The 13,261-nt window shown below is 48.3% G+C and overlaps 1 protein-coding gene across 7 annotated transcripts in view; it reads left to right on the forward strand.

Annotated features, from left to right (window-relative positions):
- Positions 1–1,418: 1,418 nt before the first annotated feature.
- The window catches only part of Septin6 (septin 6), a 75,674-nt gene continuing 63,831 nt past the window's right edge, over positions 1,419–13,261 (forward strand). For 4 of the 7 annotated variants that reach the window (XM_057759151.1, XM_057759149.1, XM_057759152.1 and 1 more), the window contains exons 1-2: positions 1,419–1,444; positions 3,766–3,868. In XM_057759151.1, coding sequence (XP_057615134.1) covers positions 1,434–1,444; positions 3,766–3,868 — 114 coding nt within the window. In that variant the 5' untranslated portion in view covers positions 1,419–1,433. Of the gene's footprint in view, positions 1,445–3,041; positions 3,061–3,340; positions 3,608–3,765; positions 3,869–13,261 lie in introns of those variants that run through there. The other 3 variants (XM_057759155.1, XM_057759153.1, XM_057759154.1) reach the window with 3 other exon arrangements.

Below are 13,261 nucleotides of genomic sequence, written 5' to 3' on the forward strand. Positions count from 1 at the left end.
GAGTGCTGGAATTAAAGGTGTGTGCCACCATGCCTAACTTCTTTGTTTTTGCTTTTCCAGATAGGCTTTCTCTGTGTAACCCTGGCTGTCCTAGAACTCACTATGTAGACCAGGCGGGCCTTGAACTCATAAGAGACCTGACTGCCTCTGCCTCTTGATTGCTGGGATCGAAGGCATGAGCCACCACTGCTTGGCTTCTGGCTTTTTTTTTTTTTTTTTTGGGTTTTTTCGAGACAGGGTTTCTCTGTGGTTTTGGAGCCTGTCCTGGAACTAGCTCTTGTAGACCAGGCTGGCTTTTAACTGATTTTCTAATGCAGTTGGTGCTGTCTTGATCACTTTGTTTTTGCTTCCTTCTCCAACTTCCTGATCTTAGGTCATTCTGAATGCTTTTCTACTTACCTGAGACCAATTCCGCTGGCTTTCATTTTCTCCTCTCATAAAGCCTCAGTTTCAGGATAATTTCAGGATAATGGCGTTTCCTGAGCTTTTGGCTGCATGACACGGTTATGTGCTCCCCCCACCCCCGCACCCTATCCGGTATTAGCACACCCTACCTCATCCGTCACAGTGATCTCTGTAAAGCTTGACTGTAAATGTTGGCTCCAATTAGGAGCCATTCCTACCTAGCAGGCGAGTCATTTCCCCTCTCAGGCAGAAGACTGTGGCTTCACAGACATTAACAGTCACCTGCTGACCCTAAGGAACTTGTGGCTTGCTCCAGCTTCCTTAAGGAAAGTAGAAATGTGAGAATAACTCATTTACACGTCTGTTAATTTCTTCACTCAGCAACCATTGACTAAGCACCTGCCAGAAACTGTGCTGTACGGGGGCCTTGGTAGCCAGGGTGCCACAAAGATGCCCCATTAGATATGCACATATGTTCATGGTAGTGCTTACGAGTCCAGAAATTCCTCTTCATAAAGTCTCCCCCTCTTCCTCTTCCTCCTCCTCGTCCTTCTTCTTTTAAAAAGTTAAGACAGAATCTCACTTAGGCTAAGCTAGCCTTGGACTTAACTTGTAACTAGAATAGTCTTGCTTCTGCTAGACTAACCAGCTAGAATAACCTTCCTTCCACTTCTGGAGTGTGGAGAGCACAGGCAGGCTAGGATTATAGCACAGTTGAGATGCACGCTGCTGGGACCCAGATCCAAGGCTTCCTGTATTCCAGGTGAGTGGTCTACCCATCAATTGAGTGGTCATTCTCCTCCCCTAATCTCTGGTTTTTTTAGTCTTATCCCCTGAAGTTCTTTTTCCTATCATGAAAGAAGGAGAAGAGGAATAAAATTACTAACTGAGGCCCTCTGCTATCTCCTTTCAGCCTTTCTGCTTGTCCTGTGCCTTATAAGGTGACCAGTACCAAGGACTGGGAGGCCTGGGAGGCACAGGCCTCGGCAGTTCCCAAAGCTCTGGAGTACTGAGTGTTCTTTGTAGAGATGGACAGCAGGTAAGTAAGTAAGGAACAAAGGCATTGCAGGAGACTTGAATTACACACTATCCCAGGCTGGGAGGTCCAGGACTGTAGAGAGACCTCGTTAGGGCTCTGAGAGCCTCTGGGGACAGGAAGCTGAGTGTGACACATGCTTAGCTCACCAAGGTATCTGTGGTGAAGTGTCCCCAGTGCTGTGAGCTAGATAGTATGTGGGGTGTGTGTTGGGTTAGAGGCCAGTAGGACTCCTGGGGAACCCCATAATCCCATTTTGGCCTCCTGCTCAACCATCCTGGCAGCAGCTCTTACGGAACTCAGTAGGAGCGGGGAGGGGAGGGGCAGAAGACTTGGTCACCAAGGGGAGCCCCGCCCCCTTCACAAAAGTGGCCGGGGCTGGGGTTGCAACACTCCAGCCTTTCTTAGGGACGACTCAAGGACTGCCTACTGGAGGCCTAGCCTGAAAGCAGCCAAGACCTCTGATTCCCCACCCCCATCGGGTTGAGGCCCAAGCCTTAAAGCAGTTCCTCAATTTTAGCCTTGGTTTTATGTGTTTGTGGTATAACCAGTCCAGGGCCTAACCATTCCCCAAGTGTTCCTGAGGGTCTCAGGAACTACAGCTGTTCCTCTTCCTTGTTCCTGTCACCCACCCTGTGGGTCTCTGATGGTGCCAGGCCCTTCTCTTTGGCCCACTCTCTTGAGTCTCTAGAAGGATGATGGAGTACAACAGTCACCTCCCCGCTGAATACTTAGTTCTTCATGGCTGCCCCTTCTGCCACCTTCTCTGTATGCCACTCTCCTCTGCTCTGGAATCACTGAATGGAATAGCACATTAGGCACTGGGGACACGTTTCATAGAGCCCTTGTTGTCAAGGTGTGTAAGTGACATAAAGAGTTAGTTCCCCGAGAGGACGTGAGAAGAATTCACTGCCAGGCCTAATGAAGGACCAGGGAGTTCTTTTTGGTTACATTGGTTCCCTGCCTCCTTTCTCCCCATATTTTCTAGGCTTGGCCTTTGTGTGAGATCCCTGTCCTAGGTTCTCTCTCTCTCTCTCTCTCTCTCTCTCTCTCTCTCTCTCTCTCTCCTGACTTCTCGAGAGAGAGACCTAAGATCCTATGATTTTGGGCCTCTGACAAACCGTATCATGCCAAGTTCATCAATCACAGGGAGCCATCAAAGAGGCGATCCCAAGACAGAGAGGTCTGGGGAGGTGGGAAAACATGCTAGCAATCACAGCTGGCTCTATGGAAAAGGGGAGCAGCCAGGCATAGTTCTACATTTTGGAAGTTATGTGCTCTGTGCCAGGTAGGTCATGTGGTCCAGGGCTGAATCAGGATTGAGGAGCAATTGGAGCTGGACAAAACACCGGCCCTGTTGTAACTCCATCTGGCTCAACAGAGCTAGAGACCTCCAGTTCCCACTCTGAGACTCCCTTCTGGCTCCCTACCCTAGAAGGTTGAATGCTCTGCCTCCCTGTTTACCCTGCTCACACTGAGGGCAGGGACCAGAGGGGAACCAGTGAGGTCAGTTCTTATTAGGTACAGTAGTGGGGAGCCAGGCTCCACGGAAATTACAGCCTCCTGCGACCACGGCTTGGGAACCTCAGGACAGGAAAGACGTCCTCTACAAGCGATAGGTCAGTTGTGGGGCTGCAGTGCGGCTCCCCCATTAAAGCTCCATTTCTGAGCTTGAATGTGGTGGCGCTGCAGGTGCTGCAACCCCTGCCCTGTCCCGTCCCCCCCCCCACCCCCCGCTCCAACCTTCCCGGGCCAAGAAGATAACTTGGTTAGTTAGGATGGACTACAGTGAAGCATTGAGACTCCAGAGGCCAGTGCCCCCATCCAAGTACCTGGGGTTCTCGGTGGGGAGCATGAAAGGTTATGGGGGCTGGGAAAAGAGAGGGGAGGACTGCAGATCTCAGCTTGGGAGCAGAGCGGGGGAAGGGCCGGGACTCCCTTCCAGCCTCGAGTCTGGGGGCTCAGGGATATAAGGGAGAACAGGGGTGTGTGTTTGTGTGTGTGTGTGTATGGCAATTCAGCAGAGGTCGGGACGTACCACGGAGCCCAGTAGCGGCAGGGAGGGGGGGCGGAGGACGTGGTCACCGAGGGGAGCCCCCGCCCCCTTCACGGAGGCCGAGGCTGGGGTTGCAGAGAGAACTGGAACTGGGCTCACCCTAGGGGAAGGTAGCGCGGCCAATCCGTCCCCTCCCCACACCCTACTCCGAGGGGGTGGGCGATAGAGAAGAGGTTGGGTTGGAGCAGCGGTGAGGGGGCCCCTCCCTGGCACCTCCCCCCACCAGACTTGGTCGCGCCCGAAGTGTAACACTTTCTCTTTGTCGGAGGAGCTCCTCTGTTTCCTGTGCAGCAGCTCCCGTTGCGGAGGCACCCGTAGCAGCCCTGGCGGACGAAGGAGCGATGGCAGCGGCCGATATAGCTCGCCAGGTGGTGAGTGCAGGGCTTGGGTACCAGCCCCCAGCCTGGGAGGTGAGGTGGGGGGCTTGGGACGGCTGAGCAGACTTGGCCACAGCCACCACCACTACCACGAGGAGGGCAGCAGGGTAGCATCCAGAACCAGAGGCAAGGCGGGACTTTTGCCCTGGGGTCAGCAGCTTAGTCTCCTCTGTCCCCAGCACGTCCTGGAGACCTGTGGTGGCAGGAGGGTGGGGGGCGACTGGCAAAGCCTACTGGAGGGCAGCTGAACTTACATAGCGGGAGAGAGCTGCAGTGAGCGCCTCCACCTCTCTTGCGGCAGCTGTGGCCCCGCTGCTGGGGCGTTGCCGAATGAATGGCCGCATGAGTACCAAGCCCTCGGGTTCCTGTCCCCTTAGTCTGGCGGCACCCCTCAGCACAGCTGCCTGCTGTGACTCCAGCTTGCTCAGAAAGCGGGTTGCGGAGCTGGGGATAGCCTGGGACCAAAGGTTGAGTGTGGTGAGGGGGCGGGGAGATGAATGACTGGAGTAGGGTTTCTCCATATGCATTACATATGTGACTGCGTCTGTGTGTGTATCAGTGTGTGCTCATATATGTGCATGGGCGCCCTTCCGCCTTCCCCGTGGCAGGGTTATGTGACCCTGAAGGAGTCGGCCCGTTTCTCTGTGCTCACCTATGGTGTGTCCAAATGCCTCTGTGTCCACTTGTGCTGAGTCCCGCAGGGTCCAATTTGTGCGTCTGTGGAAGTGGGGGGTGCACTTCACACGGCCCGTAGGTGGCTGGCTGTATATTTTGGCACGTTTCCGAGTGGTTCTCTGAGGGTCAATCTTGGGTTCAGTGTGCATGGGCTTGTATGCTCAAACCTGTTGGAGCTGACATCTTTCTGGAGAGACTGAGGAAAATAGCGTGAGACCTGCAGAAGTAGTGTTCCCTCTCTTTTGGTGGCACCAACTCTGGGGAAAAAAAATCATTTTAAAAACTAAAGTTTTCCAGCCTGGGATGTGCAGAGAAGTCATACCCGAGGCTCCATGTTTGTTTGTTTTTAGATCAGAAGTTTGGTTACAAAGGAAGATGCTTCCATTTGTGGGAACAATCTAGTTTTTCTATTCCACCAGCTCCATAAGCTGAAGCAGAATGGGGTCGAAGTAGGGCAGGCATAGCCCACTACCCAGAATACTACCAGATGAAAAATGATAACCTTGTAACCTCACATTTCCTTAGAGACCTGGCTGTGCAATGCGACGCCAGTAGAAACGCGGGAGTAGGAAGCAGCCTCTAGGTATTTGGTATAATTGCAATTGATTTGTTTTCTAAACCCGAATCCAGAATCGGATAACATTTTCTCTCCAGATAAAGAAATTTCCTGTCTGGCTTTGGAAGGTCAGGGTCATTTATTTGAGACCTTCTCTAGCCCTTGTACGCCCCAGCCCAGAGCTGGCTCGTCGTGCAGTCGTGATGTGAAGGGCAGAGGCAGAGAAGAGATCCTTCTCGATGGTGCTGGGATTGGAGAGGTTGTAATATTGTAATATTTTGAGAACAACCAGGGCAATTTTCTTATCTGCATTTGAAAGATGCCGTAGGTTTTGAGGAGATGGATCCGTTTCCCAGATTACACTTGCTTTATCCTTAGTGACACCCCCCCCAAATGACACTAGTGATTTTCCTTCTTGTCATAATGAATTTGTGTCGACCTGCCCTCCCCACTTTCCCTTTCCTGGATTAGGATTGCAAGGCCTATGCTGGCAAGGGGAACATTTCAGAAGGCTGCTTCACTGTGGGCACCTAGAGATCACCTTTGTTTTGCAAATGGGGGTGCAGTAAGGGGTGGCTTAGGGTCTCTTGATTTGCTTTGGGTGGTTCCAGTTTTCTCTGGCTGGCCTTACCATATTGTATATGGAAAAACATAATTGTATGGCAAATTCGGAAGAGGCCCAAGCACTTGAGACTTTGTTATCATGATAAATGGGTTTTGGGGAAGACTGACGTCACTCTCCATGCCTCCCTCCCCCAAGCCAGTGAAGCTCTTATTTATGTGTCATTTCTCTCTGCTTTCCTCTGAGTCTGCAAGAGGTTGTAATTCACCAGGGGAGGCTGGAATTAACTCAAGAGATTTTGAGTGGCTGGTTGCTTTTGGTTTCTTCAGAGGACTGGGGAAGAGACGACTAGAGAGCCAGGCTACCTGTGGCAAGCTTAGAAGTTCTTAGTAGACTCGGAGGCATGATGCCATGGGAGTAGCGTCTTGGTGTGTATGTCTGGGTGTCTTCACAAAGTCACTGGAGGGTCACTGTGGCCGAATATCATTAGGAAAGTGCCATAGGAGTTATTGTGTAGGGCTTACATTTGGGTGTGCGTGAGTCTTGGAAGTTCCTAACTCAGGTGCCTCCCATCTGTGTGAACACCACAAATGATTCTGGGTGACAACACTATTTCTCCACCATTGCTATGAATACCTGTTTGACTGATGTGCACAACACTATGGCCAGCCCTTATCAACCGTATCGGAAAAGTAGCAGCTATCGTTCATGACTTTCCAACTTCCAGCCTAGTTGGAGATGCAAACTGTGGATACTGATAGAATTCAAGAAGTAGTAGAAGAGCCTTGGGGTGCTTCCACCTGTGAGGGGGCTTGGACTGCCGTCGTTTTGTGTTTCGAGAGGCTGCATGACTGACTCATCCAGGGTGACCTAGGAAGGCACAGCGCGGTCACCGAAAGTATTGCATTATCGGTTCAGACTGTGAAGACTGTGCTTTCCAAAGTAGAGCGCGCGCTTGAGTCCAACTTGAACAAATCCCACCCACAATGTGGGCAGCGCTGCCTTTTCCAGTTATAGTCCATTAAGCCCTTGCCTCTAATGAAAGCTTGTAAGGACTACAAGACTTGTCTTTGCCAGGATTGGCCTGGAGGAGCTGTCCTCAAGTTACCACCCGCCATTGAGGAGAAGCCTGCTTCTGCGTTCCAGCCTTACAATCGGAGTAACAGTTATCCACAACTGTTATCCAAAATCAAAAGTTGTTTTGAGACAGACTTTCACCTGTCAACCGAGGTTAGCCTGGAACTTCTGCCTGCGGTGCTTTGGATAACAGTTACCTCGTAGTTTCCCTCTTGATGCTCTTCCCTAATCCCTAAAAGTAATAATTGTACCCCAGAAAAAGAAAACCAAATCCCATAGAGCTACCTGAGGCTATAGTGCTGACTTAAGTTTATATGGCCCCAAATAGTGAAAAACTTGATTCCAAGTCAAGAGAATAGGGGGTAATTTATTATGCAGTTTCCTGACTGTTTAGTGCCTTTAAGATTTGTCAGAAACATTAGAGGAGCTGGGTGTGGTGGCGCACACCTTTAATCCAGCACTCGAGAGACAGAGGCAGGTGCATCTCTGTGAGTCTGAGGCTAGCCTGATCTACAGAGCGAGTTCCAAGACAGCCAGAGCTACATAGTGAGATCCTGTGTGTAAAAAAATATGAAAGGAGTGTACAGTGCCAGCTAAAAGACCTCGTCCTTTAATGGAGTTCCCAGTCCAATGGTGAAGGCAGACACATGTCTTTATGTAGGGCTGAGAGGGCTCAGTGGGGAAAAACCAAAATGAAACAAAAACCACTTACCATGGAAGTCAGGTGATTTCTAGACTCAACACAACCCTCTGACCTCCGCACACATGCCGTGGCCTGCGAATCCCCACCCGCATCCTGCATACACACACACTTACACAATAATAAAGTTTTTTAAATCCCTATTTAGTTATCATTATCCTAAGTGCTAAAGAGGAGAGCCAGTGCCTGCCATGAGAAGTCATTATAGGGGACCTAATTCAGCTATGGATGAAGGCTGGAAGCGAGAGGAGAGACTTCCTGAGGGGTTCTGGATGGGAAAAGGGTAGGTGTGAAGATGGGTGACATCACACTTCTGCCACTTGCTTGGGAACAGTTCCTTTGTCAACTCACCCACTGCTGTTTTCATTCATTCTTCAACATTTATTGACCAGGCACTGATTCTGCCAGGCCGTGTGCCAAGTGCTGGGGATGTAGTGGTGACCAAGGCACAGAGGACCTCTGCCCCTTCTCAGAGCTGCCAGATGAGGCAGGAATGAGCCCGGTTTCCTCTTGACATTTTAAATGCAGGAAATGTGTCGGGGGTGTATTTATTACAAAACTTCATTACCATAGACGAATAGGTCTGTAGAATGCAATGAGAATTTGATCTGCAGTCAGATGCATAGCATTTCCTTTGTGGAGTGCCTGATATAAATATGCTATTAATTGCTGGCTTCGTTGCTAATATGGTCCTACACCTTGTGTTCTGTAAGGGAAAAACCCAATTGCTTTAACTTGGACAAAACTAATTAGGAAAGTTTGTCTGTTGGGGGGAAAAGCACTATTATAAAATTAAATGGCCCTGGTTTGTAGACTTGCTGAGATTTCTAGATTGTCAAAGCCGTGCCTTAATATTAACAGGAACAGTCGAGAAAGCCCTTATTTGTATGTGCATTGAAACTATACATGAGACCCATGGAAAGAAGAAAAGGGGATGGGGAAGGGAGGGAGGAGGAAGGGGGAGAAAGCAAAAAGAAGAAAGCCTTGCCTAGATGTAACATGCTTAGCTCTCCGGAAATGCTTCCGTCTGTTTAATTTTCTTCCCCCAACAACTTCCTGATCTCTTCATGGTATACCTGCAGCAAGCAAGAGACTTAATCCAAAGTGTAATTGCTGATCGGTGGATAAACAATGACCACCCACCAGATTACCCAGACTCCCTCTTTAAAGGTACTAGCCTTTCCAAGGTGTCTCTAAGAAATAAAAATTCTGCCACGTCCTCATTTCCCCCTCTTCTCCTTGCATCCGCCAACATCCCCAAAGCGGTCAGAGAAAAACAGACTTGAGTGATGTGGAGACTCTCTGATGTTAAAAAGATTCTCAGCTTAAATCCAAGATAGCACAGTCACGGGTTGTGTGGGTTCTCTCTCTCTCTCTCTCTCTCTCTCTCTCTCTCTCTCTCTCTTTCCATATTGCTTTAAATAAAAATCTTGGAGCCACCAGCCATGTAATGATGGATTATTTTAAGTAACAACTGGAGGGGGTGCAGAATAAATTAGAAACACAGACCCCTTCCTCCTCGGTTTGGCAGGAGGCTGCTTCTGCTGCGGGGATTTGAAACCGTGGGTTTCTGGGCTGCCTGCATAGAGGAAGGAGGCCACATGCTCAGGAGAGTGAGAACTAACGTTCTCCTCGCCTCTCCTCCAGTTTTGCCTCTCCTCCAGCATCTCCCCACTAGGGACAGCCATCACCATCTGCTGGATTATGCAGCTGGCCCCGGAGTTGGGTCGTTCCTGTGACCAGGGAAATATTTCCAGGCCGTCTCAGGGACAAGTCTCAGGGACAAGCCTCAGGGTTCCGGTTATCGCTGCCAGGACTCTCTGAAAGCCCTAACGAGGACCCTGGGGTAACAAGAGCAGAGCTCTGCCTCTCAGCCCTGATGAAGTGCAAGGTGGTGTTCAGTTTCCTCTCACAGAAGAGGCCCCCAGCTCTGAACACTGGCGCAGAAGCAAGAACTGCTTTTTTTTTTTTTTCAGATCCCCATTAAACGAGACCAGATGGAGGCAGAGGCAAGTTCAGGCTCCCCAGAGGGTAGTTGGGCATTCACCCAGAGGCCTATGGGTAAACCTTTTCTTTCCAAAAAAAAAAAAATCCCAAAAACCCAGATTGGAGGTAACAATGACCAGAACACCTAGAAAACTGGTCAAACTGCCTGACTTGAAGGAAATATGTGTGGCTTTTGTGGAAACGTTGACCCACCCAGAGCAGGGGTCACCCCTGGCCTGAAGTTGAGATATTTTACCTAGACAATGGCTTGTTGAGTTAGGTAGACTCATTAGCTCTGGGGCTCTTGAGTAGAGCTGGGCAGCTGGCCAAGCCTAGAATCAGGCTGGAGTCAGAAGAGAGAGAAGGAAAGGAGAGAGAAAAGTGGGGGAGGGGGGAGAAGAGAGGCGAGAGCTGGAGCCCAGACCTCCAGAGCATTGGTTGCCTTGGTTGCCTTCTGCTGGCCAGAGCTATCGCAGCGAGCCCACGAGCTTCCAGTTCATTTTCCTTGTCCTTTTTCACTCCTACCTGCATTAAGCCAGGAGCCTCATGGCCTGGAATTTTAGCAGCAGGAAGAAATACATCTGGTATTTAAGTCAGCTTTTCCAGCTGAGAGAAGCAGTCTGCCTGGATCCCAGCATCATTCTCTGCCTCTAAATCACTGAATGACTCGGGGACGAGTCCCTTCCCCCACTCCATTTCTCCCTTTGCAGAAAGAGGCCTTGGGTTAGGTGATCTTTAAGGGAGTTTCCAGTTCTCAAGCTGTGCTGTCCTTATGTCTCCTTGCTCTCCAGGCTCGATTCTGTCAGGTCCTTGTCTGCTGCTGCTTCTGAATGAGGTGGCAGAGCTGAGCTCCACCCCTTCCCTCCTTCAGCCTTGAGCTGAGTGAGGAAAGAGTTTTGGAGAAGGAACCTATGCTTTTAGCTCAGCAGGGTCTCTGCAAGTGAAGTAGAAACACCCATTTGAACATTGCCTGTCTGCAGAGGTATATATAGCTGTTGACTTTTGATAAAAGACACACGACAACCCATTGTTTGTCCGAGGACCCCCACTTCAAATGCACCAGGGGAGCTGGCTAGTTAATGGAGTCCTGCTACGAATCTTTATAGAACGAGAAGCCACTTTGGAATTTATCTTTGGTATTAAAATCAGTTTCATCCATCCGCTTTCCCAACGAGGCGCTTTCATCCTTGTATAGTAAAGATGGCCTCCTTTGTGTTTCCCCGAGGTCCCCTAAACTGCTTCCCCACTGAAGCTTTGGCAAACCTTGTTCCTCCGTGGAATGCTCCCTAACTTTCTCTCCCAGCCCAGGACATTATAGTAATAGGCTTTTCTTAGTCCCGCTCCATCAGCCCATGAACACTGCTGGCATCTGATGTCTTGGCTACCCTCGTTTTCATTTTTTTCTTGTTAAAATCTTGGCCCTTATTGGTCTTCTGTGGCTCTCAAGGCAGATGGTATAGTACTTTCCATTCCTTTGTCAACACTGAAGGCTACAAATGGGGTTTCATCAGGACTTCTGACATGCTTCGGGACTTAGGATTTGTCTTCTGGCTTACACGACTATAATTATGCCGTACTGTTTAATAGTTATGTATTGTATGTAATAATAAGATAATAAGAATTTATTGTATTGCTGGTAAAAACAAATGTCTTATATATAATAAAATTGCCCAGATGCTAAAGGCTTTCCTTAACCAAACTTGCTGATTATCTCTGTGTGTGAAGCATTTTCTGGTTGAAGTTGAACATTTTTCTAAAATATCCGAGGCCACTTTCCTGCGTAGGAATGTATCATCATAGAGTCTTTTTTCAAAACAAAACATTTTTTCCAGATTATAAAACTAAAGTATGCCTATTCTAGAAAAAAAGACTACCACCAAAGTAACCTGTTAACACTGCTCACTGGGATGCTCCTATGTATGTAAAGGTTTGTTTGTTTTGCTTTGCTTTATATAACAGTTTTTGGCAAATATTTCCACATGCTATTAAGCACTCTTAGGACATATTTTCATTAGTTGCTTAATATTCCATCATATGTCATTGGATAGGTGAATCGGTTTTGAAAGTCTAGGGGACCGGCACTTTCGCAGTGCCAGAATGACGGAGTGAGAGAAGGGTGAAGGACTGGGCCGCCACTAAGCCTTCAAAGAGGCTGTTGAGAATCACATTTGAGCGCAGAAGACCAGAGGAGAAAGTTAAGGGAAAGCCAAGTCACAGGTCGTGAGTCCCAGGCGTTTCCTCCTCATCCTTGAGGATGACACTGCTACCTTAGCTACACCTTGGGTTTGAACAGAGACAGGAAATTCTCTATTGACACAGGTGGGCCCACTTAACTTGCTTTCTCTGCCCTGGATGTTGGAGAGGTAGTGGGCAGTGGAGGACAGCTGTCCTCTTATTGGGTGTTTTTGGGACTCATTACTTTCCAAAAAAAAAAAAAAAAAAAAAAAGGCAACAAGAGAAAGATACACAGCTGGAAGCGCCATAACTCATTGTTCTTAATAGGTACTGTATGAATATGCAATCAAAAACTGAAATTGGTGTGTCCTTGAGAGAAGGCGGAAGAGAATAAGAGCAGCGTTTCTGCCTCTGCTACAAAATGCGGTATAACGTATTTGAAAACCACAGGTGACTGCAGATGAGGAGCAAACAGGAAATGGAATTGGGAGGAGGGAAGTGGGGGCTCTCTCGGTTCTCAGGAGCACCTTTTCATTTTGCCTTCCTTTAGCGCCTCACAGACTCTATAACCTAACTACCCTACTCTGAAGGCGAATGAGCAAGGGCTTTCCTTTTCTTATGAAAAATATCCATAAATTATTGCAGGTAACATGTGAGTTCATCTGTTTAGAAAAGAATCAAACACTACCAAAGCTGACTACACCTCTGATTAGGCTCTTGGTTTCTACTTCCTGTCCCTAGGTAACTATTGTTATCTTTTGGTTTGGTGTCTTTTCATGCATCTGTCTAGGTCTTGTCATACACATACATACACAGACCTTTTGTACGTACAGGACTTATGCATAGCGTCCCACAGCGACTCTTTTCCGTCTTATTCTATGTCTTGCAGGTATTCACATCAGTACGTATGAACCTGCTGCATTCTGGCTAGAGATTGGTCCAGACTATGCGTGTTGATAATTTGTTTTTCAGTTGTCCAGCATTTAAGGAATTTCTAGTTTTTCATTCCCGTAAACAATGCTTTAATGTATTTCCTCGTACAGAAATCTTTGAACAACTGTGTGAAATTCCACTGAACAGAGGTAGTTGTGGGACTATGGTAGATTGATGATTTTAGTGATTCGTGGTCATGAACTTGGTGCTACCTGCTAGTCAGGATAGCAATGTAAGGTTTCAATGTTAGATGTGCTGGGCCAGGTTTCTACTTCCATCTCCTCTTCCGCACACTGTAGTCAAGTGAACATTCAATTAACTGCAATCAGAGTAATTAGGATCTCAATTAATTATACCACCTTAAGGAGAAGGACTAAAGAGATAAGGCACCGGCGGTGCTGTAAGAGAGAAGGGAAGACACTTCGAGGGCTTGTCTTGGGGTCAGTGAACAATTAGCCCAGTATTCTGTCTGGAATTTGCATCCATATTTTTCTCTGAACAGGGATGATCTTGATGTAAGATCAAAGCAAGACAGGTACCCTCCAGACAGAATTTCCTAAATCAAAAACTGTACAGGTGTTTTTGGATGCTTTCTTAACCACAGAGATTGATACAAAAATCTGACTCCTTCAACCTAGTAAATAGCAAGAAAAACACCTCCCATGTCCAAAGACTCCAGGTTCTCTAGTTTATTTAGGTAGAGTGGGCACTGGGTAAAAGACA

This window comes from Chionomys nivalis, chromosome X, assembly GCF_950005125.1.
Source record: "Chionomys nivalis chromosome X, mChiNiv1.1, whole genome shotgun sequence".
Classification (NCBI taxonomy): domain Eukaryota; kingdom Metazoa; phylum Chordata; class Mammalia; order Rodentia; family Cricetidae; genus Chionomys; species Chionomys nivalis.